Below are 26,640 nucleotides of genomic sequence, written 5' to 3' on the forward strand. Positions count from 1 at the left end.
TTCGCGCGGCGGATAGCTTTTTTAGGTATAGGTCACTCTCTCAAAACTCTGGCGTTTTTTTTTTTCTTCTTTTTTCGGGTAGGTATGTATTCATTCGTTTGGAGATTTATCGTCGTTCGTTATTGATACGTCTGCGGGTGGGGAAACTGCGATATAAACGAGCCTTTGAACTCGAGGATCTGTCTTTGATCCTCCGGAGTATCCTGCGAATTTATATTGCGATTGAGCAACAAGGAATATGGAAATTGGTGATTTCCGGGATCTCGCTCAAATTTAAAATCCCTGCCAAGCCAGAGATCTGTGAATTTTGCAATCTGTTAATGTCATATGAATTTTTCGTGAGAAATCACGTATTCTGAGAGAATTGTAAATCATAAAGAATTCAAGAATTTCAAGAACATCTGTTGTGTCAGATCTGTCAAACCGAAATCTTTTTAAGGGTGTTTCGCATATATTGCACATCATTATAGACACATTGATTGACAGAGATTTTCATTTCGAGCCGTATGCTCGCTCGTGCATTTTTTTGTATTGATAAATATTGCATCGAGATATGTTCGTCGGGATGACAATCGTTCTCTGACAAAAATCGCCATTAATTGTCCTCATGCGAAATTGCGCACGTGGGCGTCGCAGGAATTCGCAGCCGCGTCATTTTTTTTTTAATCGCAAAAGTCGATATGTTGTGTCTCATTCTCTGTAGATTTCTTTTTTACATGTCATCTAGCGTACTTTCGTTTGACCTTTAACGAGAAAGATTTTTTTATTTGTTGCATATTTTAAAGTCGCGCGTGCAGAAAGTTTAGAGCGCGTATCTGCAGTATCGTGTAATTTTGTAAAAGTCAATTTATCATTGTGAGAAAAAAATTTCTCCAAGCTATGCAATTAATTTAAATTTTTGGGGTAAATGATAGGATAATTGAGAAAGACGTAGAAGAGATCGATTGAAATTGAAATCAAAATTAATCGCGTTAAAATCGACCAGAATTAAATCAACTATTTGTCACATCGTAATTTCGAACAAGATAATATTTCAGAAGCGATCTACAATTCCACAAATAAATATATACACTGACAAGTTGCATAAAACTTGTTACATTTAGTTTACATTTGAAGTCGCAAGTTTACCATCCTTTCGATTTCTCTTCGTCCATCTTTTTGCTACGATTTTTAATTATCATTAATGACGCAGAGCATCGAGAACGGAAGAGCGAGAATTATCGATATTCTCGCGAGAAATCGGCAGAAATTTCGGCGGCGTTCACAATAGCGCGAAGTTATATCGGCGGAAAATGGTGGACACAAGGGCGGGTCGGCTGCAGGGGTTGCGCGCGCCTCCGCAGATCAATATTTCATTTCAGCCTCGGCAACCTCCGACCGCCACTCATCCCTCTTCCCCGCGTATCTTGCCAACCCTCCTTGTTCCGCACCCCTCTTGTCTTTTGCCGCTTTCCTCGCGACCTCGCGTATCTGCGTCTCGTCATCCTTCACCCCGTCGTGTTTTCCCTTGTTTCCCCTGCCTGTTTCTGTCCCCCTCACTACCCCGGGTGTCCCTCGCTTTCGCCTCATTCGCTCCCTCCATCGTTCCCTCATTAGCCTTTTTTTTTTTCTTTTTGCTTCAAGCCCCGATGACTCTGTCATCGCGCAGAACCGGATTGTTCTCTTCATGCGAGACATCCTGAATTATGATCGCTGATCGCTGCGACGACGAGGGCGGTGGATCCTTTAAAATAGCCAGTTGATCGCTCGTAAAGAGCAAAAATGAAATATCCACGGGGGATCTAAATTGTCTTTCTTATACTCGCGGCGAAATGATCTCTCTCTCTCTCTCTCTCTCTTTCACGTATATAGTAATAGAGTTCTCTCGAAATTAGAAAACACCTTGTTGATACAAAGTGGACTCGGACGTGTAGAGTTTCCTTTGCGAGATAAGTACGTTGACCCTGGCGCCCATATTTTATGACGATATCTCTCTAAGATTGATATATATACTGTCTCGTAGAAATTGACGTAAAAATCTCTTCGGGGGGAAAAAAAAACTTGTAGACAAATAACTCTCGTGTTCTTTTTTTTATCGCCTTTTTTATAGGTCGAGATATAGTTGTACGAGAATATTCTCCAGAAATTCAGAGATCGAGAAACGCTTACGGAAGGATATTTTTTCCCTAAAAAAATTGATCGGTCAAAGAACGAATTGTCAGCTTTGGCGACGTCGCCTTTAACCCAATTGTAATCTTACGATCGATGTTACATTATACGAGAGAAGCTACTGCGCGTCGCTTTCGCTCCGCATTGTTTTAGTTATTCATTTGATACGGAACTAGGGTGTTCGAATCTGGCGTGTTCTCCAGGAAGGAAAAGGAAGAGGAAGGAGGGTTGGGGGAAAAGGGGGGGTAAAAGTGCTCTCGTTCACACTTCTCTCGCAATTCCGACGTTGCGTGCCATTCAGCTGACCCTGTCCCTCCTCTTCCTCTTCCTCTCCCCGGGGTTTTCAGCAACGAGTTCCAGCATTTCCGTATCTTCAATAATAGCGCTTGACATATCGAAATCTGCACAAGCAGCGTCGCGTCGATGAGTTTCTGTAATTAAAAATTACGCTTTGTGCTCATTTTGCCAATAACGAGGTATCTCTCTTTCTAGCTGCAAAATTAAATTGGAATCGTACGGAGCTAGTTTGTGAATGTCGGTTCTATTAAATAAAATTATATTTCTTAGCGTTTATTTTATTTTTGGATTAGTTGACAGATTATAGAAAAACATTGCTATATATTACGTTAAGAAGATTACATGCTGAAAGGAATTAAAAAATACAAAACGCTTTGTTTCGATAAGCAGGATTTTACTTGCGAATTTATGTATATGAAAATTTTCGAAAAATGTCAATACGTTTTGAATTATCGTTGCTTGAATAATTGTCGAGGCGAAGCTCGCGGACTGATGCTATAAAGTTTTAATTAACGATTTGTATATATATATTTTTTACAGGATGCGCGCGCGCAAATAAATTGTTGCAAGGGATCAGAGTGTGTTGATATAAATTTATAGATGGACGCGATATGTTGTTCGCGTTTCAATAAATATAAAACCGTTATTTAACTCGACGCTCGCGCGCGATATACCTATATATGCACAGTTTTGAGAAGAAATTGATAAATTATCTTTCGGAAGAGCGCGAAATATCTTTCAGCGCGTAAATACACGCTTGTGCAGACACGCCCGACGTGCTCGTTTCACTAAATATAGAGGCGAGTTGCAAAACAGAATTTCTAGACACAAAGCAACGATATAGAAGCGATATATTCTAAAACGTAATTACCTCCAGATAGGAAATTGTATGACGCACGTAACGCAATAGCACACTAACATGAGCTTCGTAAATTGTAAATAATAATAATACAGTAAATTGTACATCATAAATAATATAATATTAACTATACGAGAGAGAAGAGATTGCATTGGAAATATTTTTGAAATTAGATACAACAAAAACATTTATATTTATATATATATATAAAATAAATAAAAGTTATATGTAAACACTAATCTGCAGTTGAACTATACCGGGGATTCCGTGAAACAAGTAGAGACTGGGAATTGTGAGATACATTATATATTCACTAGTTAATTACGACCAGAGAGAACATATAATTCGTACACGGGTTTTCAAAAGTATTAATATTATTCACGAATAATATAAATCCGCGGGTATAGAAATTCGCGCAGTGACTTCGAATTCGAGATTCGATTTGTCTCACGGACGAATGCGAAAAAAAATTAACTACCATAGCTAAATTTTAGCTGTTCCTATATTGCAACCTGATGAAATTTACTTATCATGCCTAAATTTTAGCTATGGTAACTAATATTTTTTAGCTATAGTTTAACGGAGAATTCTATAGCTAAAAAATATTAGCTATCATATCTCTAAAATTTAGACATGATATCTAAATTTCGTGTGTAATATAGGGGCAGCTAAAATTTAGCTATGGTAACAAATTTTTTTCCGTATGGAATTATATATCGATTCGCGCATATTTTATCGGAGATGTGAGAACGAAATTTGTCGCTAATGCATAATACCAATGTTGCGTATCGGGAGCGAGAAACAACATTATATATTATAGGTGGGCGATTCATTTGCGTCCTGTTCCGTTTATTTGAATAAACGCTGTATTTATTAAATCTTTACGAGGATGAGATGAATGTAGCTTTTAATTAGTATAGTTTCGTGTCAGAATCGTTGCTTTATGTTATCGATTTTCCACCATAAATTAATTCGATCGATTGATTCACAATTTCACCGCGTACTGCTGGATCTCGGTTGATGACAAATATTGTTTTCATAATTGTAGTAAAATTTAGGAAATAAGTGACAGCTTTATATTCAACGTTAAAGTACGAGGCTAAATGAATCGGATATCGGATTTAATTTAAGCTCTATGATCCTATGTAGAAGTTTAAATTTCTTAAATTCACGAGGTTTATCTCGTATCCTTGGACTTGCAGATATTTCGATTCGCGTATCCTTGACTTAACATCATGAATCATAATGTTCACATATAATCCACGTCTGGACATCGTGTGAGTCATAGTGTCTGCAGATTAAATATTTTCGGTCACACATGCCTAGCTCTCGATCATCGATTCAATTTTTTTATTACAGGCAATAACGTGCGCTTCTGATTGAAGATTAAGATACAGTGATAAAGATAAAGATTAAGATATATATATGATTAAGAGAGAGAGAGATATTCCACGTCATGTCACGTCACGAAAGGACGTCACGAGTGGAGGGTTACAATAAAAACGGGTTAATTCTTAATATCTTTTTTTTTTACTCCAGACACGAGTCGTTGACGTCGGCGAAAAATCCCGTTTCGCGTGGGATCCTTTTGAATTATATCCTTTTGAATTATAGCGAAAAAAGAGACACGGTTCAACGATCGCGAGACGAACGAAAGGGTCTTTATGTTAATTTGGGTGGATCTCTCAGACCCACCCAACTAGCACTTTATTTTAGACCGGAGCGTTCCTCCTCTCGCTCCTCAAATAGAAAAATGTCTTCTTCGCCCGCGCTATATCTCGAGCACCCTGCATAACTTACGACCACGCAATTTGCGTTTCATGGATCTGCGTATGTCATAGACAATTAAGATCGCGAAATCATCTTTTTCATCATATAATTTTTAATCGCGTATTTTCCAGAAAATTAATAAAAAAGATTTTGCTGCTATACAATTCAAGGCTTAGAATATTGACGATTTTTTAAGGTAATTGCGATGTCGTTGCAGCAATTAGTCGCGGTTTTGCGCGGAAAGTCAACGAGAAGAATGACGCCGAGAGAGACGCAAAAGAGCAAAAAGAGCGAACGAGTGTTCCTTCCAGGTTAATTTTCGCGTGAAATTACGCGAGCACTCGAGACGAATCGAAGTAGTAGTAGTAGAATAGTAGTAGTAGGGCAGGAAGGTAGACGGAGAATATATAGGCAGCTCTCGTACGATTGACGGAGACACCCATGACAGACATTACAGACGTTTAACGCGCGCGGGAGAAAGAGAGAGAGGAGAGGGAGACAAAGTGCGAGATAGAGAAGATGAAAAGCAGTGGTATCAACGCAGAGTACTAGAGAGAGAGAGAGAGAGATAGATAGGCAGTTCCGAAGAGCGATTTAAAGAGCGAGCGAGACAAGGAGCGATCGAACGATCGACAGAGCGGAGAGGGAAGAAAAATAAGGATGAAAAAAGACGCGAGAATCGTCACGACGTCGTCCTCGTCGTCGTCGCGTGGTGCGCCGCGGCACGTCGGTCCCCGGGACACGATCGCACCGCCTGCCCCACCCAGCCTCGTCGCGCGGCCATGCCGGGGCCGCGAACCGATCAATACTTCGGCTCGGGCACGAGGCGCGGCGAGCGCGACCGAGCGCCGTCGAGCGCAGCCGAGCCCCGGCACGAGGCGAGCCGAGGCGCCCACCGCGGGCAGCGTTGCCGGCTCAGTCGTTGTGCGGGAGTGGTCGCCGAGGGATGTGTGCCATCGTAATCGCGAGTGCGACTGAGGAATAAAGGAACCGGCGTTTTAGTTTTCGCTCGCGTTCCGTACACGCACACATCCACTCTCTCGCTTTCTTTCTCTCCCCCGTTTGTCTGTTCCTCGCGCGCGTTTACGCGAATATCGTCGTCTATCGGTTCCACGAGTTCTTTTCTCAACCCGTTTGAACCGGTGCACGGGTCCGCGGATCGTGTGCTTCACTTCATTATATTATTGTACAAAGGACTTATAAATCATAGGTAGGTGCGAACATTTTCGCTTCTACGTCGTACTTTTCATGTGCTTCCTCTTCCTCCCTCCCCTCCACGTCTGTCCTCTGCGTATATGTATGTGTGTTCGTCGTCTACATGTGCTTTCTCTCTCCTACTCGCTCGTTCTCGCCTTTGCGTCTCTTCTCCGTCTTGCTCGCTCCCTCTCGACCGCACGCTATAACGCGCAGGTCGAGTCGGGGCCATTTCCACGCACTTCCTGTGTAACCGACTCGCTGCCGTTTCTCGATCGTTCGCTCCCGTCCCTTATCGCCGCTCTCTCGTGGGAATGCGCGAGCGAGAACCGGCTATCGATCTCCGCAAGTACTGCGTCGCAGAACGACGTCTCTCGTATCCGTATCTCTGCATTGACACGTAATAGCGGCAGCTCCACGTTTCCTGCATCGAGACACGTACGATCGATTCCTCTCGATATATCCCGTACGAGAGCGGCTCTCCCGATCCCGATCCCGATCCCGATCCCGATCCCGATCGATCGTCATCATCATCATCATCATCATCATCATCCGTCGTCGTCGCGCGATACGCGGCGACGAGAGGCGTCGCCGTCGAGGAATGCGACCGGGAATTTCGCTCTCGGCTCCGTGAAAGTAGCGCCGTGCCGCTATCACGGCTGGCTCCCTCTTCGAGAGAAGGTTGGCCAGCTCGTGCGCGACCATAACCTCAAATTGGCACCGACACGACGCGATGAATAATTATCCTCCGTCTCTTCACGATTCAGGTATTTCTCTCTCTTTCTCTTTCGCGCGATTTTTGTCATGACAGATCCGTCCCCTCCCGAAAAATTTTTACTTCATGTCTTTCTGTGACGTTTGAGAATGTCTTTCTATAAGATATCCTATTATCGTACGAAATTACCAAAGATTTCTTAATAATAATAAGAAATAATGAGAATTTTTGTGTGAAGAGTCATTCTCTTGTATTTATCTTCGAATATTTTGACAGCTAGAATAAAAACCCATAAAAATTTTTATGTAGAATTCGAAGAAAAAAGAAAATCTCATTCTCGATAGATGAATTTCTTAGTTAAATTTTTAATAGTAAATTTCAATGAAAATTTAATTGCTTTAATCATTCTGATAAGACAGCCAATTAAATGGATTCCGTTCTGATTCATCATTTTAATCTCGTACGATCGTGCATCTCTTTCTTTTCGTTGTTGTCGACTCGTTAAATTTTGCGTTGATCGATCAATTAGCATATAATAGCATATAATTATTGACCTTTTTTTTTTCTTATCGAGAGTAACGCGTAGATCGATCGATAGCCTTGAGATCGCGTTAAATGTAAAGACGTGTGTTCGTATTTTCAAACTGTATTTATAGTAGCAGTTCAATGTTATTTTATGCATCTATTTCACGTGACGTATATTTATTGCGACGAACGATGACGATCGATATCGACGAGAGCAATTTTTAGAACGAGAATTGAAGAATTTTAATCTTTGAAAATATCTCTGCAACTTTAACTAATAATCTTTTCCTTTGACGCTAACCGATATCGATTGTGGACGCGAGGCGATATTTTCGAGCGAGAAAAGGAAATTATAGAATATTGATTTCTTCCTCTCAACGTCCTTAATTTTTTTCGAATCCTGTCCGGAGATGATTTCGAGAGTTATTGCACACGATGGATGAATAAATATGATAAGTGTTCGTCGCGTAACGTCGAGTGCGCGAGTATAGATATTAATTTTATCAGTTACCGTTTATCTGCACCTATATCACGTCATGCTTTACTTGGCTGATAACGCCAGGCTCTTCGCGTATTTACGTAAAGCCGAGTTTGTACAAAAGTCGCAATAGAATCTCCGATTTTTCGTTTTCAGTTCGTCAAAAATCATGCCTTATCGCTAAACCATGCCGACAGATTAATAATTCGTTTATAATATAGTTATAAATGCTACAGAAAACCGATAAATTTCTTTAGCAAAGCTTTCAGAGTTAATCGCAACATTTATGATATTATATAATAGTTCAATTATTTCACACGTCAATGCTAATTATTAGAATAATATTCTGTTATCATTTTTTATAATATATTTTTATTAATGCGAACGTATATGCATATATACATTTAAATGTAATCGCGTGGACAAACACGCGTTTCACTTGATGGATTTTCTAATTATTTTAATCACATTTTTTATTAGATGCTGTGCTGTCAAATACTTTTTCATATGTCCTAGAATTATCTCTTACAATTAGTTTTGATGATAAATTTTGACTAATTACTATAGAAATGTGTATGAATCCAACACGATTAACAAGTATTTTTTTATATGCTCTTTTAATGCGATGTATTAAAAATAAAGTTTAACAAATAAAGAATGAAAAGATACAAAAATAAAATTTTAGTTAACTAGTGATATATTACAAAAAAATTGTTTTGATCTCAAAATAAACTTTTTTGATCAATATTAAATATTACTCAATTTATTTTATATTTTAAAGATATTTTAAAGATATTAAAATATTTATATTAATTATATATTATTATACACATTAATATTTATTTGAATACTTGATTATATTTCTATCAATGTTCGCCGAGAGATAGGTAATTTATGCGACACAATCGTTAAATATTAATGAATCCTGGCGCTATCGCGTGAGTATGGCAATGACGATTACTCGGAATCTGCAACCTCGTTGCCAGGCTGCCGGGGCATTCATAAAAGCTTTCGCAAAAGCGTCGATTACCCACGCATGACGCCAGCCGCATTCTTTTCCTGTGTCGAGGCGGAATGGGAAAAGTGCATTTACTTTCAGGATTGAGTATCGATCTAATCATATATTTCGTCAGAAGGATGGCAGAATAGAAAATCGTACTGCGTCAAACTGCGACACTATAATTCGAATAACTTATCGTACTTCGCGAAACAATGGTCCAAATTTATAATCCTTCGAATTATAATTAAAGTTTTTAGATCTTTATCGCTTTTTTAGGCAGTTTTCTCTCTTCAAACACAGGGTGTCTCGCGGTCCTTGAAATCCTTGAAGTCCTTGAAATGTTCTGGAATTTTGTTTGTCCTTTAAAAATCCTGGAAATGTACTTGAATTTTTTGTAGATCCTTGATTTTTTTCGTTATTTGTAAATTTATTCAGTTTCTTCAAATTCTCTTTAGGAATGAAACAAAAGTTGTTCGAGCGCTGATCGTTGTTGACTATAGAGATATAAGAATTAAAAGATTCTTGAGCATCGTTACTAAATTTATCTATATTATATCATCATATAATATATGAGTAACGTTGTACAACTGTTGTATTTCCTGAACGCAGCCTTATATATATATATATATACATATATGGGTGTGTTCAGAAAACACAATAGTTGAGCAACGTTACTAAATTATATATATACCGGCGTCGCCGGTTTCATTATATACCGGTATCATTATTAAAAATATATGTATAGATTTTATATAGGCTGGGAATACCTAAAAACATTCAGCTAAAAGAGTCAGCTGAAACTATTATTTTAAAAAAATATTTAAGTCATATGTTACTTCGTATACAATGTACTAGAAGAATATATGTTAGCCTAATATAATCTATACATAAATATAATATCTATAAAAAAAAGTTCTTGGTACTTTATACGTCTTGATCATACTAGAAAATCGTGCAAATGTTCTTGAAATGTCCTTGAAATGTCCTTAAATTTTATTTTCAAATTTTACTAGACACCCTGAAATATTTTACGGAAGATCACATTCAAAAATAAATTCTCGATTACTGCTAATAATAATGATTCGACATAATATTGCAGAAATTAGTGCCATTTCTCATATTTTTTTATGCTATATATTAATGGCATATTTATGCTAATAATGATTCGAGACAAAAATTAGCGCATTTTTCATATTTTATATACTATTTATTAATGGTATACTTATGCTAATATATATAATAATGATTCGATATAAAATTGTAAAAATTAGCGTGATGATAAATACGTACATAATAAAAGATTCAGTATGAGTATTAAAAAAAATTATCATTTTTCGAAACACCGATAATTTCGATATATCGCCCCTGAAGCGATCTCGGGATAACTTGGTGGGAATTGGATCAACTTTGCGCGCGCGCGCGCGAGAGAGATGCGTTTCGCTTCGCGAGAAGCTTCTACACGCCAGAAATATTTCGACGGCGACGTCGTCGTCGTCGTCATCGTCCGCTAAACTCCGAAGCCAGGTGGATCGCACGCGATTAAATATAGGACGTCGAATAACATCTAGTTACCTACTCGCTCGCCCAATATTTCTGTCCGAGTTTCTTTGTGCGACTCGCTCCGTTCTCTCTTCCGGCTTTCTGATCGATATTTATTATATTGCCACTACTCGATATACCTCGTCTATCAGTCGAGGAATATCGCGGAATATTGTATAAAATAGATTTTGAAATTAAAGATATGCATCAGAGATCGTCTACCTCTCGCGAGAAACCGCGTGCCTCGCATATATATGCATTTTTATATATGTAGTTTACTCCTCGCGTTCTCACGGATAATGTGCAGTTCTTTACCTTGATTACGACATGTTACAAAGTTATTTTTCAGTCGTGCATTTCTTTTCCTAATGAATTGCGATTTTTTTATAATTGCCGAGGGGAAATTTACATTAGTCGTAAATTGGAAAATGACTGTTTTGATTCATGAAATTCAATTTGTAGAATATAAAAATGGGAAAGAAATTAATATCACTGAAGCTATATAGTTAGTATTTTATTCTTTCGAATAAGAAACATATAGTAATTCATTTTTACAAAACGAAGAATATTTTTCATCTAATACTGGACAAGCGCATATTAAATTATTTCGAATTGGGAGAAATTATTTTTGGAATTTTTAATTATTTTATCAATCGCGATGGAATTTCTTTCTTTTCTTTTTTTCTTTTTCGTCGACGAAAATTGCGAGTTACTCAGAAATGCTATTCTCCTCTTTTCTGGTGCATTTCGGGAGAGAGCGGCGAATGTCGTGAACCGGAAGTGTATTAATGAGACCGGATCTCGGGTCTTTTCGTCGGTCGTGGCACGGAATTTCTTTCGCACTCGCTCTATAAAAGAATGTTCCGCTCGTCGTCGCCGCTTAAATGTGGAACGTGAGTAACGTCGATGTTAATCCGAATTTATTGCCTCATCGTGAATTTATTACGGTACCGAAGAGCCGCGAAAACGGAGCAAGATTTATGGATTGTCAGGCATCGAAACAAAATGAAATTTCCGAAACTCTCCGAGCGCTTAAACGATGACAATTGATCTATAGAATAATTTATAGATTTCAGAATTTTCAGGATAAAAAATTGAATTTTAATTTCTACAGTGTTAGAAATTCATGATTGAAATAATCTTTCGGAATTTGACGAAATGTTAAAACAGAAATATATTTAAAATATATATAATTTGTTTAAACGAGACATTGTATTAAAGTTTGAGAATTACTTTATTAGGAGATACAAGATGGCATTTAATAAAATGTAATATATTCTTTTAGGATTTATAAGATTTAATTGAAAAAAAAAAGTAAATACGGAGTGAAAAATTTTTTAATTTGGATTTAGAAAGACGAGAGAGATCTGCGACTTTGAAGGATTCGCGAAAGAGTATACTTGACACCGATAACTTATATAGATACCAAAAATTTATAAGACGCGAACAATGTTACATTTACACAATTGTTCGATAAACGATAAATCATCGCAGAAGAATTTCGCAATTTTTTTCACACAAAATTTCTCGCGGCGCGACATTATTACGAAGCAAAAATTGCACGCTCGATAGCGATCGACGCATTATTATTGCGCGTTTCTTTCCCCTCCGCCTCGTACAACAGGTGACACGGCCGATATTAACTTCCGGCATTCTTCGACTCTCCTATCCTTGAAGACAATTATTCGATTCACTGAGAAAGAAATGTTCTTAGTCACATACGATTAGGTTTGCACTTTGACTCGTTTAGTCATTTCGCGAACAGAATCGCACCATTATTTTAATACCAAAATAGCTGGTCACAGATTCCTCGTATCGCTTTCTCTAAACAAACATCCGTTGAGATACATTCTGCATATTTGTGAGAATTGCGTCATTAAAGTTCGCAGAATGTCGCATGTAACTTTAATCTTTATTTAAGGAGATTAAGGGAGTTGAATTTTTCAGTAGATTCGCGAGAATATTCTCTATTGAAAAAAATCAATATAAAAAATAATGATTTTAAACATATATAATTTAGAAATTATAGGGATACAAATGTCTCTCGATATTTTTTAGTGAATATGTTTTTAGAAAAAATTCAAGGAGAGCAATTATAAAAGAAAAGGAATAACGATGTTGTGTGGTAAAAAAAAAAACTTTGTTAATGATTGTGCCAAGTTTTTGCAATTCTTTAGTATTTATAAGGATATTTTCGAAAGAGAAGCGAGAGGAGTATCTGCGTCTAAATATTCCTCAGGGTTAAGTGGTCCTTAGAGCCTTTTCTCCTCTTTCGTGGGTTTCTCGACCAGCTTTAAAGTAATGAGTCATCGCAGACCATGTGATGCCCACTCGTTCATACTGCATTATCTGCTTGTATATATACGGTGTTTCTTCTCAACAGCACTTCCTTTCAACGGCAGATGCTATTACAACTCGTAGAGAAACTGAACTTGCAGAAATATTCACTAAATTATTCAACAACCATCTAATGCGATTAAATGTTAAAAATGTCAATATTGCTTATTTTTTTTCAACTTTAAAGTAAAATATGAATATCGAGAAGTTTTTTTTATCTTCACGATATTTAAAATAATTTTTTTAGATATATATTTAAATATACAAATTATTATGTACACAGTATCTAGTCAGTTATAAACAGGTTTGATGGAATGCATTCTTTATGCAGGAGATCATCATGTGCACCATCGAGAAACTTTCGCAACATATAATCGTACAATGTATTTTATTTACAAGCTATTTTTACAAAAAGAACCCCCTCTCGTGTGCCCTGACGTATATTTAATTATATACCCTTCCTATAAGCGCCATCGCAAAGACCTCCCTTAGGAAATCTCTCATTGCGTCGTGAGCGTGTTTCGATCTCGTTCTTCGTATATAATGTCGCTTCGTCTTCGCTTGAAGATTAATTCAGAAAGAAACTGCGAGAGAGTTCTTCGAGAGAAATCATTTCCGGTGCCACGCGTTATTTTTATCTTTCATCAAAGATGATGCATCTGCGCTTTAAAAAGATCATGGTAAATTTTTATTTAAAATTCTCTAGTATTTATCTATATAAGAATGCATTTGAATACCAATTTAAAGCACGAATATTTGTTTTACACTTCGGCGGATTTTCGATAGATTTACGCAAGAAAATTGCGTAACACAATTTATATAACAAGATCGTCGTTAAGTTGTTGCGAGAATTGTATCTTTCAATTTTTCTTGCGCGAACGACACGTTGTTATGTGCGGTTTACGCTTAATATGCTTAGTGAATGCGTCTAGTCTCTCAGTCAGAGGTGTAATTCCTTCTTTCAATTCTACGGTATGAATCATCATCGTTTCCTCTCTCGCGTACTACGACAACGTAACATTCCGGTCAGTACAACGAACGCATTACGACATCCCGTTGCATTTAGCTAAACGTTGCACTGAAAAGATTCTAGAACTAAAATATTTTAAATCATACGAGAGAAGATTTAGGTTCTTATATTTTGTGGAACTTAATTGTTTTTAACACACGAATATATAAAATTATTTTTTTTTTAATCCGAAGAAATTTCTTAAAAATTCGAGAAGTTAAAAATTAAAATTAAAAATTACATACTAATTAAAGTATTTTAAATTCGTAGGATTTTATTTATTTATTTATTTTTGTAGAATCTAGGAGAGTGTCTTTTAAAATTAAATATAAATTATGTTTACACGTGTTTCTCTCTCTCTCTGTTATATTTTCTGCTATAATTGTGATTTATGTAAAAAAATATGCTTCTAATTAAAGTAATGCATCGCTAATTTTTCCGTCTCGTAAATGATGCATCTCTGAAAAAAATAAATTAAGAAAGGGAATAAAATTAAATTTTTCTCATCACTAATATATATATACTTATAGTATAATCACTAATCGCACGGTGATTCCTTCGGGAGTAATTTGCGCTTTCTAATTTCTCGATGATGACGCATCCTTGTATTCTTGCGCGTTCGCCACGATGACAATCACTAATCATCTGTTCTTCTCTTCGAACGTGTCCGTTTGCTTGTCCCTTCGGTTTATCGTACGTACGGTTGGTTCTCTTATCGGATTCACACGTGCCGTGATTCATCGACGAGATATTGACCCTCTGACCGAGTCGCCGAGTCGTTGAGTCGTTAGAGTGATTTATCGCGTCCGAGTGGCAGATGTGAGTCAGGCAAAAAAAAAGGGGGGGTAACGAAGGGAGAAGAGATAATTGCCGTTCATCGCGCTTCGAACCTGTCATAAACGACCAAGGACTGTTCGGGATAATTTAAGATGGTCGCTCAATAAAAGAGAGTATATAATAGTTCGACATTTATTTAACAGTTAATAAAACTGTTTAATTACGCGTTCTTAAATAAATTATATTATAAGAACAAGTAATAAAGGGTAACACTTAGACGGTCGTTGCATAAGTTGGATAATCACGTGTGGTTAACGATACGTAAAATGACCGGTAGATTAAAACGATAGGTTGTAGAGATAACAGACGGCGTGGAATGAGATAAACTGTAATTCTGGGTGTTCATATTTTCGTGACAGAATTAGAAAAGAAGTGATTTATGTAAAAAGATATACTTAAAATGACGTGCTTTTAATTAAAATAATGTATCGCTAATTTATCTTTTATTTTGAAGGAGAAAGAATAAAAATTGCAATCTTGATTCAAAGAGACGCAGAAAATAAAAATAAAAAGAAGAGTTTATTCGCGCATCGTTAACTTTTTTATTCTGCTTATTGAAAGAATGAAAAAGTTAATAATTCAGAGGGAGAGTATTTCATATGTGATTGATTGATGTTAATATGATTTTATTACTAAACACGTTTACAAAAGCGAACAATTCTGTTTATGCAATTATCATTAATAATTTAGAAATTTTTATTCTGCGTAGAATTCTCGTTAACCGAATATCAATTGATATTGATGATTCAAAGCTTCGGATATCGCGTAACGTGTTTGTTAGATAATAGATATTCGATCGATTGCTACTCAAAGGATAGACGAGGTATTCTGTATTTTAGATTTGTCGGATAGTTTCCACGGAAATGCGGTAAATGTACAATCTTGTTACTTTGATAGCGCCAGCCTTTATCAGGTCACGTACGTATCAATTATGGATTTTCCTGCGATTAAATTCTCATCAGATCGAGGGAAACTTAGAAATTAGTATGCTCGAAATACATGTAATTTCTACCCTTTTTTATGACTTTGTATTACATAAGCTCTATACTTAACTCTAAATAATTATAATTATACAACCAAGTGCATTTTCTTTCGTAGCGTTAAGAATACAGAACAAGGATAATTACACAATCACGATTATCTATTTATAAAATTGCACATTAATGCTACACATACATAGGAGAGAGATTAGAAAATTACTTAAATAAAATATTCTTTGAGAGAAAGAGAAATAGAGAGAAGAGAAATTTTTAATAGAATTTTTTCTCTATTTTTCTACCTTGAAGGTTCGAGATTTGCTATTTCTTCTAATTATGAAGGATAGTTATTCTATACTTCAACATTTTTGTCAGGTATGATTAGCAGCAGACCGTTCGAAGATGCATATCGTTACACATCAAATTTTTGTTCAAAACATTTCTTTTCAAAGAACAATATAAAATGTCTCTAGGAAATAAACGATTGTTAAAAGTATAGGTAGTTAAATTTCTTTGTTCACATACTATAAAAATTTAGGAGCAGCAGTTCGAATCAATGAAATATTTGTTATTATTTTGCTATGTTTTCTTCTAAGTATCTTTCTTTAATAAATATTTATTTGAAATTTAATAATTGCTAAGAAAAAAGCAGAAAAAAAAATTCGGCATGTAATAAACATATGTATAGTGGATTATAATGAATTCTTCAGTTTTTCTGTAGACATATATAAATTGAATTACAGGGTGTCTAGCGGTCCTTGAAATCCTTGAAGTCCTTGAAATGTTCTGGAATTTTGTTTGTCCTTTAAAAATCCTGGAAATGTACTTGAATTTTTTGTAGATCCTTGATTTTTTTCGTTATTTGTAAATTTATTCAGTTTCTTCAAATTCTCTTTAAGAATGAAACAAAAGTTGTTCGAGCGCTGATCGTTGTTGACCATAGAGATATAAGAATTAAAAGATTCTTAGATTCTTATATCTCTATGTTGTTGACATAAGGCTGCGCTCGGAAAATACAACAGTTGTACAACGTTACTCATATATATTATATATCATATATATTATATATATTATCATATATATTATATGATGATATAATATAGATAAATTTAGTAACGTTGCTCAACTATTGTGTTTTCCGAACACACCCATATATATATAGTTGAGCAATGTTACTAAATTATATATATACCGGCGTCGCCGGTTTCATTATATACCGGTATCATTATTAAAAATATATGTATAGATTTTATATAGGCTGGGAATACCTAAAAACATTCAGCTAAAAGAGTCAGCTGAAACTATTTATTTAAAAAAAATATTTAAGTCATATGTTACTTCGTACACAATGTACTAGAAGAATATATGTTAGCCTAATATAATCTATACATAAATATAATATCTACAAAAAAAAGTTCTTGATTCTTTGTACGTCTTGATCATACTAGAAAATCGTGCAAATGTTCTTGAAATGTCCTTAAATATTATTTTCAAATTTTACTAGACACCCTGAATTAGCAAAATAAATTTATTATAAATTTTTTTTTTACTCAACATACTCTGTCTCTTTTTAGTATTAAAATCAGATTTACTTAGCATAGAACACTAAGAGTGCGTGTTAACCATTTCTTACATTAGCAGTTATTTTAAAATATTTAACTTTGAGAATACACGGACACATACAAATGCTTTCAAAGGTCGATGTTACGAGTAGATACAGCACAAGCATCTCTCTTTAAAGGAAAACAAATATTCAGCAATTGGGCGTATACACTTATTTCTCTACCTGCTCGTCCCTTTCGACAAAGTAATTATTTTGTGAATTTTTCTAACTGAAATGTTTTAGAAACACATTTGAAGCAAACAAGAGAAAAGAAAAATCTATTTTTTTGACCTGAGAAAATTCTTCCTTTGTTATTTAATATTATAGAAAAGAGTTATTTAATATTATAGAAAAAAGACGCTATGCTGGTTGAAACATGATTATTAACAAAAGAGGATAACAAAAGAGGATTATTTTTCATTTTTGTCCATGAAAAAAGAAAGTGTCTTTTTGGAAAAGAAGGCGTGTCGGTAGTTGTTTCGGTAGAACCAAACGCATTTCGTCCAATGGAAGTGCAACATCGTGTTCGGCTTCTAACGCAGCCGGTTCATCAGTTGTGTTTGCACACGCGAGCGAGATTCTATTTTTTTTTTTTTTTTTTTTTCCATTTTTTCGCGTACAAAGGAGCTTAGCGACATTGTAACGCATTCAGTCGATCAGGATTCTACCTTTGTATTGATACGTTTTGTGCATTCCCCGCGCGGTGTCACGTATCTCGACATACCTCTGTGTTTGACAGTTTTTGTGAGATCTCTACCAATATCTCTAACAATATCGAGGCAGCAAAAGTTTCTGTTATTATTTGTTAGAGTGTGAGCGAGAAGAATGTGAGACGAGAATTTCTGCAGAAATCATAATTTGCTTGGAAATTCAAAATGATATCATTATTTTATGAGTTAAATGTTTTATATTACAAACGTATGGCTGAACGCCACAGATTTCAAAGAGAAAAGTGTACGTATGATAACGTATTAGGATTGAAAAACATCTGCCTGACTTATTGTTAGTGTAATATATAATTCTTTAATCCTTTTCCTTGGAGGGCTCTTATATCATTCCGAGAACAAGAAACATTCGTTACATTCTTAAGGAAGTATATCTTTGAAAACTTTAAATTTTAAAATACATCACAATAATCCTTGCAATTTTAGCATTTTGCAAACTTTTTGAATTTTTATAACTTTATAAGTGCAACAAAAAAGCTCATCTTGTTTTTTGCTATGCTTCTTTAAGACTTTAGAATTTTAGAAGTATCCTCGTTTCTTTACAAATTTTTTTATAATAAAATATTTGTCTCTTCCTGTTTTCGCAACTCCCCCCCCCCCCAAACATTTTTAATTTTTGATAAATATAATAATTTTCGAAACCGCGCGCTCGCGAGCAATTGACACCTTCGGAAATTAACAGTTGGTTGAAACGTCGTTTTTTCTTCTGATTCCAGTCGACACAATGTCTGTGGACAAGGAGGAATTGGTGCAGCGTGCGAAGCTTGCCGAGCAGGCGGAAAGGTACGACGATATGGCATCCGCGATGAAGGCGGTCACCGAGACGGGAGTCGAGCTGTCAAACGAGGAAAGGAACCTGCTCTCGGTGGCATACAAGAATGTCGTAGGGGCGAGACGCAGCTCGTGGCGGGTAATCTCCTCCATCGAGCAGAAGACCGAGGGCTCCGAGCGCAAACAGCAGATGGCCAAGGAGTACCGGGAAAAGGTCGAGAAAGAATTGCGCGAGATCTGCTACGACGTATTGGTGAGTGATACCTTTTTTTCTTGAGTACATTTTGCAGGTATCCCTCGATCGCTCTCTTTTGTAGGCGAACACAATTTGCTGTTTTGCCCAAAAATAAATTGGGGGAAGCCACTCGAGCTTATTTCGAGATAATGTATTCGTTTAAAAAATATCGCCAGTTGCGTGGACTGTAATATTTATTTTTCGAGTTGACGGATTTTGTTAATTATTCCATTGGTTAATTTTACTCAAAATCTTTGCTCGTAAAAATGATACGTTTATGTTTAAATGTCCACGAATTTAAATTTGCATTTCGTACGAATTCATTTTTATATGAGATATGGATACGGATGGAATGTGAAAAAAACCAGCGGTGGTTAGAAAACAATTTATTATTTGTGTCTTTACTCCGTTCTCGTTTATCATATATGTAATTCGCGCATGTGTTTGCCTGGCGGTCAGAGGCTCATTGTGTCTTCAGCGCCTGGCCGCTATTGATCGTAGTCGTTCTGGACAAGAAAAGCCGGCGATATGAACGATAAAAGACCGAGGCGGCATTAAAATATAGGGGAAAAAGCCTCGCGTTCGCTCGGAAAGTCGGAAAAAAGGAAAAAAAAACGCGAGCTGTATATTTGTCGAGGAATAAATGTATTTGAATAAATGTCTTGGCACGACCTAGATGATAGAAGACAGCCTTTTAACGTTCCTCGTCGTGTCTTGTCATATAATTCCCCGATAAATCAGCAATTTAATTTGTAGGGCACGTAAATAAAGGAGTACAAAAAATTTTTAAAATTTTTTATGCTAAAAGAAGAATTAGCACCGTTTTTTGTGTTTTATTTTCCGTGTAATTTGAGATTGCATCCATTGCACATTGGGACACAATGCCAATTTCCGCTATTTTGTCACTATATGAAGCGAAAAAAAATCGAGAGTTATTTTTGGGCGATATATTGACGCGAGCAATTAAGCCGTAACAAGGTTAATTGAGTGGGCTCTGTAGATCTTGATGAAGCGAGCTTCATATACGGTGAAACCTATTTGGGGGCGAATCTTTTCCTTTGAGCTACCGCATAATTTAACATGATTTGCTAAAAATGCTTGTTAAATGCTTTATTTCTTCCGTAAATGTGTGTTTCACATAATATAACTTTATTATGTAAAATAAAATAACAAAAAAATTTGGATTAATAATATATATATAAATAAAAATAAATATATATGAATAAATATAATATATATAAAAAAATAAAAAAAAATAAATTTTAATATTAGCTTTTCCTAGTATAAATTTATATTATAATAATTTGTATTTTTTTTTATTTTGTCTCGATAATTTTATGTTTGGCCTATCCTTTTGACATTTCTTCCGCCGTGTATCTTAATCATTTATAGTGTATGCATATTAATTGTGCGCCGCTACATGATTTTCGTTTCCCTCCGAGATCTGTCCGCAATAATAAATGATCCGTCAACGTGCCAATGATGCATTCGCGATAAAGGCCTGCCGGTGAACTCGTTGTCGGCGTATTTGTTCGCCGTCCGGGATGTTAATTTACGCCCGAAAAGAATGGGATTCCCGCTGGTCGAAATTAATTTTCCGTCTCGCGCACACATGATGTTTCTCACACTCGGATTCGCGAGATATCGTGTTACAAATAGTTGGCACTATCGCGAGTTTTCGCACCGGACACACAGTGCGGACTTTATATTGTAGCAATATATGTCTGTTTTATCGCATATTCTTACGTTATGGCTAATAGCAATAAATCGTATCTCCAAAGTCTGTGAAGTCGCGGAAATTAGTACACACACATAACAGAGAGTGTCATATCTTTAACATATTTATATATTTATCAATTTAATTATAAAAAATGTACGTTCAATATAGTTTTAGATTTCGTACTTTTAGTTTTTTTTTGTATGGCGAAAAAAGAATGAATTTATATATTATATATAAAAAACATCTAGCTTGTTTTATTAATTAGATTTTTATTGAGTACATTTTTATTAATTTATTTCTGTTAAAATATTATGTTAAATTGAATCTAAATAATTAGACCAAATTTGATGATTTAATATTTAGCGGGCGAGTTTACTTATTAAAATGGATTTTAAGTGAAATTAAAAACCATAGGATTAATTATCCATATTGTAAGGAGAAAGCTCGCAAGACACAATACTTATGCTAATGGTTTTCTCTACATGTGTTGGAAATTTTAATTGATCAGTCGCATGTACTAAATTTTTGATGAAAGGTCATCACATGCTATTTTATTAAGTTGTCATTCTTGTAGCTAATTAACAATCTAATCTAATTGTGAAACAAGTATATCTAGTTAACATTCTTTCCACACACGTGTGATATCATCAAGAAATATTTACTGATATTGATATCTAAATATTTATCATTATTACAGTATTTTTGAAAGTATACTTTTTTCTATTGTAACGTTTTTATATGTAAAATTAAAAATTATTTAAAAGAATTTATATTTATATGATATATATTAGCTACTCGATTTTTATTTTAACTTATTTTTAATTCAATTTTGAATTCAATTTTATATAATTTCTTCGAATTTTTCATATCGATCGAGTCTAATAAAAACGAAAGAAACGCGTGATTTCCGCATTGACGAATCCGGTACCGCCTTCTTTTCTCTTGTAAAAACATATCCCGAAACCAGCCCCGGTGCATTCCGTTTCTTTTTCCGCATCGTTGCAGCCGTCGTGATGTTTCCTGTTCTCCCCCATACATAGTTAGCTCTGAAAAGGTGTCGAAGAAAATTTCGTGCCGTTGAGTAACCGGCATACCTAACAATAAGAGATAGAGACGCATTCCGAGAGTTGCGACAGACGTTAAACAATCAATTTCATATCGTAAAATGATGATTTCATTCTCACACGAGTGAATCATCGCATAAAATTCTCCAACGCGCTTATTTAAATATTTATTCAGTTATATTAATATTATGCTGTGCTCTAAATTCTTCTTCTCTGTGCAACTTATCTTTTTCACGAATATTTTATAATGGGGCAGAAGTGTTAAAAATGAAAGATTTGCACGAATTTTTATAGGACTTATAATTTCTTTTTAAATAAAAACACATATATATCAAATAATATTTCTTCACATAAAAGAAGATTGGCAGTTTTATAGAAAGAAAGCCGACAACGAGGATTCGTTTTCTCCGATCTGTCGTCTAATTGTCGGAAAGTATTCGCTTTCTAACGAGAGACGTCTTTTTTTGAAAGAATTCGAGACTTTTTCCCACAGAATTGATTGAGACGTTAATTTCATACGGGACGCGTCTAACAAAGCGCAGAGTATTTGTTAGCGATTCGTTACTACATCGTCGTCTCGACGCGATAACGAAACGAGGAAATGCAGTTACAAAAATATCCTCCTTATATACTGCAAAGTCATTAGCATGGCTGCACACTGTCGGGAATATTGGCGCAAACTGTGCCGAGTTCTTCATTCCAAGTTTTAATTGTATTGTCTCTAAACGACGATTGTCGTGCAAAATAATCAGACTTTGGTAGAAAGTAATTATAAGAAACGGGTATTTCTCTCTTGTGTTCTCATTGTATGTTCATAGATAATGGCTGTCATAATATTTTCTATTCATTAAAAAACACTCTAATTTAATTTTCTAATATTCTAATATACAATTTCGTTTTGTTTACGGTGTAAACTCTTTGATTTTCAACAATAATATTAATTTAAAAATTCTCTTCATCTAAAATAAGCTGCAAAAAGATTTTGTCTATATTTTGTTAAACATTAAATGAAAACTTTCACGACAAAAGAATTCGGAAGAAATGGTATCAGCCGTATATTCCACGTTATAATAAAATGTCAACAGAAGGATAAAGTGAATTGTGTGTACCAGGGTATCTTGCCTCGAGCATCAAAACCCGTTTGCAAGCAATATACCCGTTTCTCTTCTGCGCCTCAGGATCATCTTACATAGTTGACAATCTTCCGCTACCTCTCGCGCATGCTTCCTTTACTCCGGAAAAAATGAAGATCATCCTCTGGATTGGATTTCAAGGCGGATCAATTACAGCCCTTAACGATTCTTCTTCTAAAAGCGCCCGGTTCTTGTATTTTTTTCTTCTTTCCTAAGAATAATTCAAAGTATTATCCTGGTAACATCGATGCTAACATTGAAGTAATTTTATCATATTTGCGTTTCTTTTTTAGTGTTCAATTAAGCTTATTATAATTTAATATAAAGAATTCCCCGCGTTTATTTGTTTCTTAAAATATAGCCTTACTATTCCAATTCTTTAGATTATATGTTTAAAAAAAAATCTAATTATAAATCACTTATTTTTATCTCTTCTTTTAATAATACTTTATACATTGTTATTTAATTTCGAGACGCTTATTGCATAACATCCACGGCGAGATATTAAATCACGACCTTTCCCATTGTAGCTCCACGTTACTGAGAAATTACCAAAACTCATTAAACTTGGTGAATTATAATCCACCCGACGTTTCTTTTTTTCGCGAACTTCGGGATTTTGTTCGATCTCCGTTCTCATTACACACGTGGGTTCATATTTTCCAGTATCCGGAAATAAACGGAAGCGGAAGAGGAAGCGGGACACGCCTGCTCAGACGGACGTACCTCGAACCGCCGGAAATGGCACGTTCCGCCTCGTAATAGAATCGGTCCTTTCTTGAAGGGAAAATTAAATTCGCTCGAGGCTCGTATCACGTTTTATCAAAAGAAAAATAAATTCTGCATTTTCCTTCCATATTTGATAACGTCTGATAGAGCATAATTTTTTCCTAATTGGCGCTGCTCTATTAGATATTTTTTCAAATATTAAAATTTTTCGCACATTTGTTTATTCGCGAAATAAATAATACAAATTATAGCAACCATTATTCTTTCAAATTATAAAAATTAAGAAACATCCAATTATTCGATAGATTTTGCACGAGAGTTCGCTCGAAGATGAGTGTTAACTGCACCGGAAGTGTTGTAGGGCAAGAAAGGGGGAGAAGAGAGGAGGGGGATGGTCAGATTTGACTCGCGAGATGCACGTGAAACTGGAGCAAGGCTCCAGCTGTGAAACGTAATCGTCGGGCGATCGTTTCTGTTCTCGTGCTCTCCTCCTATATGCACGTCATCCGTGATAAGCGGTGGCACCATTGTATTGCACCTTTCTTGACGCAGCCCAGGTTTCATAGACCAGCTCTCTCTCTGCGGTTTAATAAAAAACCGAGATATCTTTAGCTCTCGGCCCCGAGAGATGAGAGAACGTGAAAAAGTCGATCGCGTCGTTCTGTCAGTTCTTAAACAGAGATCGTCGTGACCTCGCAAAACGATAGGTTTAAAAATAGACGACAGGAAAAAGTGTATAATAAGCAGGAAAAAAGACAAGAAATAATTGAAGTGTATTATAATTGAATGTAGCGTGTGCGAAGTTTTTTTGAAATAGCATTTGAGAAATTGAAAAGAAATTAAATTATATATAATAAATAATAATATATTTCGAATTGTGTGAAATTAATATTGTTTCTCGTAAAGTTCTTCAGCTATTCTCTATCGAGCATTTCGATAATTTACACAGTCGCGAAATTTTATTGCTCTCTAAAGGGCTATAAAGTCGTCCGTGAGAGAGATTAAAAATTAATAACTGCCATTGTAAGTTACAAAACCGGTCTTTTGTCGCTCGTGAACTCGATCCGTAAGAGAGCCATTACAATCCGACAATGACGTTGACGTACGAATGCGGTTACCTTTTTTTTTTTTTTATTGCGACGCGTCGCAATCGCACGATTACGCGACGTAAAATTTATGACAGCACGTTCGCGCATCTAAATGCAGTCGATTTGTGTGCTAGAGATTCGTATCGTGTAATGATAAGATCCGAGATTGAAACTATTGAATCGCGAGGTTCTAACATTTGAAGCGCACTTTGCGTTTATTTTGTAAAAAATGCACAATAGTAAAATTAATTTTTTTTAAAAATAATTTATTCTTAAAAGAATTTGATTTCTATAAAAAATTATCCTTATTTTATATGTTGGTGTTTATTATATCAATATTGCTAGAGACAATTTAATTCTGAATTCGAACTTCAATTTATTACCTTTCATCATCTCTAACCGATGGATTATGTTAAGGCGCAATAAATATCTCGACGCTATTTGCACGCGAGTTTCGCGCATGTAAAGTTAGTCGGCCAACGTCGTGTTCTCTTTCTCTTACGTCATTTGAAGCCAGGATGTATGAATGTGCGTAGCCGTCGAGTGGCTCGTCATTGACCGGTGCAGCGTTGCGTCAATTCTACGCATTATCTGAATTAACTCGTACTTTATTAGAGATACTTCATTATATCCGATAGCAATTAATAATCAACTTATCTATAACTATATCTAATTGATATTAATTGTGTGTATATATTGTATAATCTATTTTCGAAAATGTTTTATCTTTTTAAATAATTTTATATGTATCTTTTTATTTCAATTAATTCCGCAAAACTTCAGAACGAATGGTGAATTACGCGCGATGTCACAGAAATAAATCAATTCAATTACGAAATACAATCTAATCACACTAGGGTCATTCGTTCGGATAAGAGAATTGCTTTGATTAATGAAGCAAGCTAGATGAACGAGATTTGCAACACAATTTCCACGATTAGATCATTTCCTTCATTACATTATTTGCTTTACTGCATTATGTTTTACATTATTTTTCTATTTACAGTTTAAATTGTTTGTCTATCAATTAGTCAAATATAAAGAATGTAGAAATTTATTTTTAGGAATTTAGCAAAATTCGATATTTCTATGTTTGAAATTTTTATTTTGTATATCTCGTGTTTGTCAAAGAATGATATTTCTTTGAAATAATTATACACGTTAGGCATTTATTTATTTGTTTACATTTGTGTCTTTGCAGGGACTCTTGGATAAGTACCTGATCCCCAAGGCTAGCAATGCCGAGAGCAAAGTATTCTACCTCAAGATGAAGGGTGACTACTATAGGTATCTCGCAGAAGTCGCCACTGGTGAGACCAGAAATAGTACGTATCGATCTTTTATTAACGCATAGGCTTATCCTAAGTGAGAGAGCTTTCTCGTGAGACAGATCGAGCTCTCGAAATACGAGATCATCGTTTTGCGTGACAAGACGCGATCGTGACTTTTCGCAATCGATATCGACGCGAGTGTCAGCACGGCTGACGGATGACTTACTCGTTTAAAATTAAATCTTGCAACGCGTACAACATTCTCGCAAAATTGTCGAAAATCTCACGAACTGCCTCTCACTTTAATCGCGTTCTCGACTGCGTTCGATTACGCAAGTGCGTGAGTTTGAGTGCACTTCTCCCGAATCAACATTACGTACAGTACGTAATATGACAGATGCTTCAGTTTGACGTATGGGCGGATCCCTGGACTTTGCATTGCCGACTTACAATCAGTTGCATTTGCAGTCATTTATAGTGAAAGTTGTTCGCGAATGAAATTTTATTACGAATTTTAAACGCAACAAGTTGCAAAATATGGACCGAAAGAATATTTTTATCTCTTAAATCTTCTATTTTTCTTGTTTTTTTATGTACAGTATATTTTTGACGTTAC

General features: G+C 35.5%; 1 protein-coding gene across 5 annotated transcripts in view; it reads left to right on the top strand.

Moving 5' to 3' along the window:
- 14-3-3zeta (tyrosine 3-monooxygenase/tryptophan 5-monooxygenase activation protein zeta) overlaps window positions 1-26,640 on the top strand; it is a 49,793-nt gene that overhangs the window by 18,764 nt on the left and 4,389 nt on the right. For 2 of the 5 annotated variants that reach the window (XM_083042577.1, XM_083042579.1), the window contains 2 exons: window positions 18,730-19,037; window positions 25,955-26,078. In XM_083042577.1, coding sequence (XP_082898703.1) covers window positions 18,738-19,037; window positions 25,955-26,078 — 424 coding nt within the window. In that variant the 5' untranslated portion in view covers window positions 18,730-18,737. Of the gene's footprint in view, window positions 1-5,978; window positions 6,285-6,315; window positions 7,036-18,729; window positions 19,038-25,954; window positions 26,079-26,640 lie in introns of those variants that run through there. The other 3 variants (XM_083042578.1, XM_083042576.1, XM_083042575.1) reach the window with 3 other exon arrangements.

This window comes from Prenolepis imparis, unplaced genomic scaffold (assembly GCF_030444845.1).
Source record: "Prenolepis imparis isolate NDT839.2.m4 unplaced genomic scaffold, iyPreImpa1.0 SCAF_7, whole genome shotgun sequence".
Taxonomy (NCBI): Eukaryota; Metazoa; Arthropoda; class Insecta; order Hymenoptera; family Formicidae; genus Prenolepis; species Prenolepis imparis.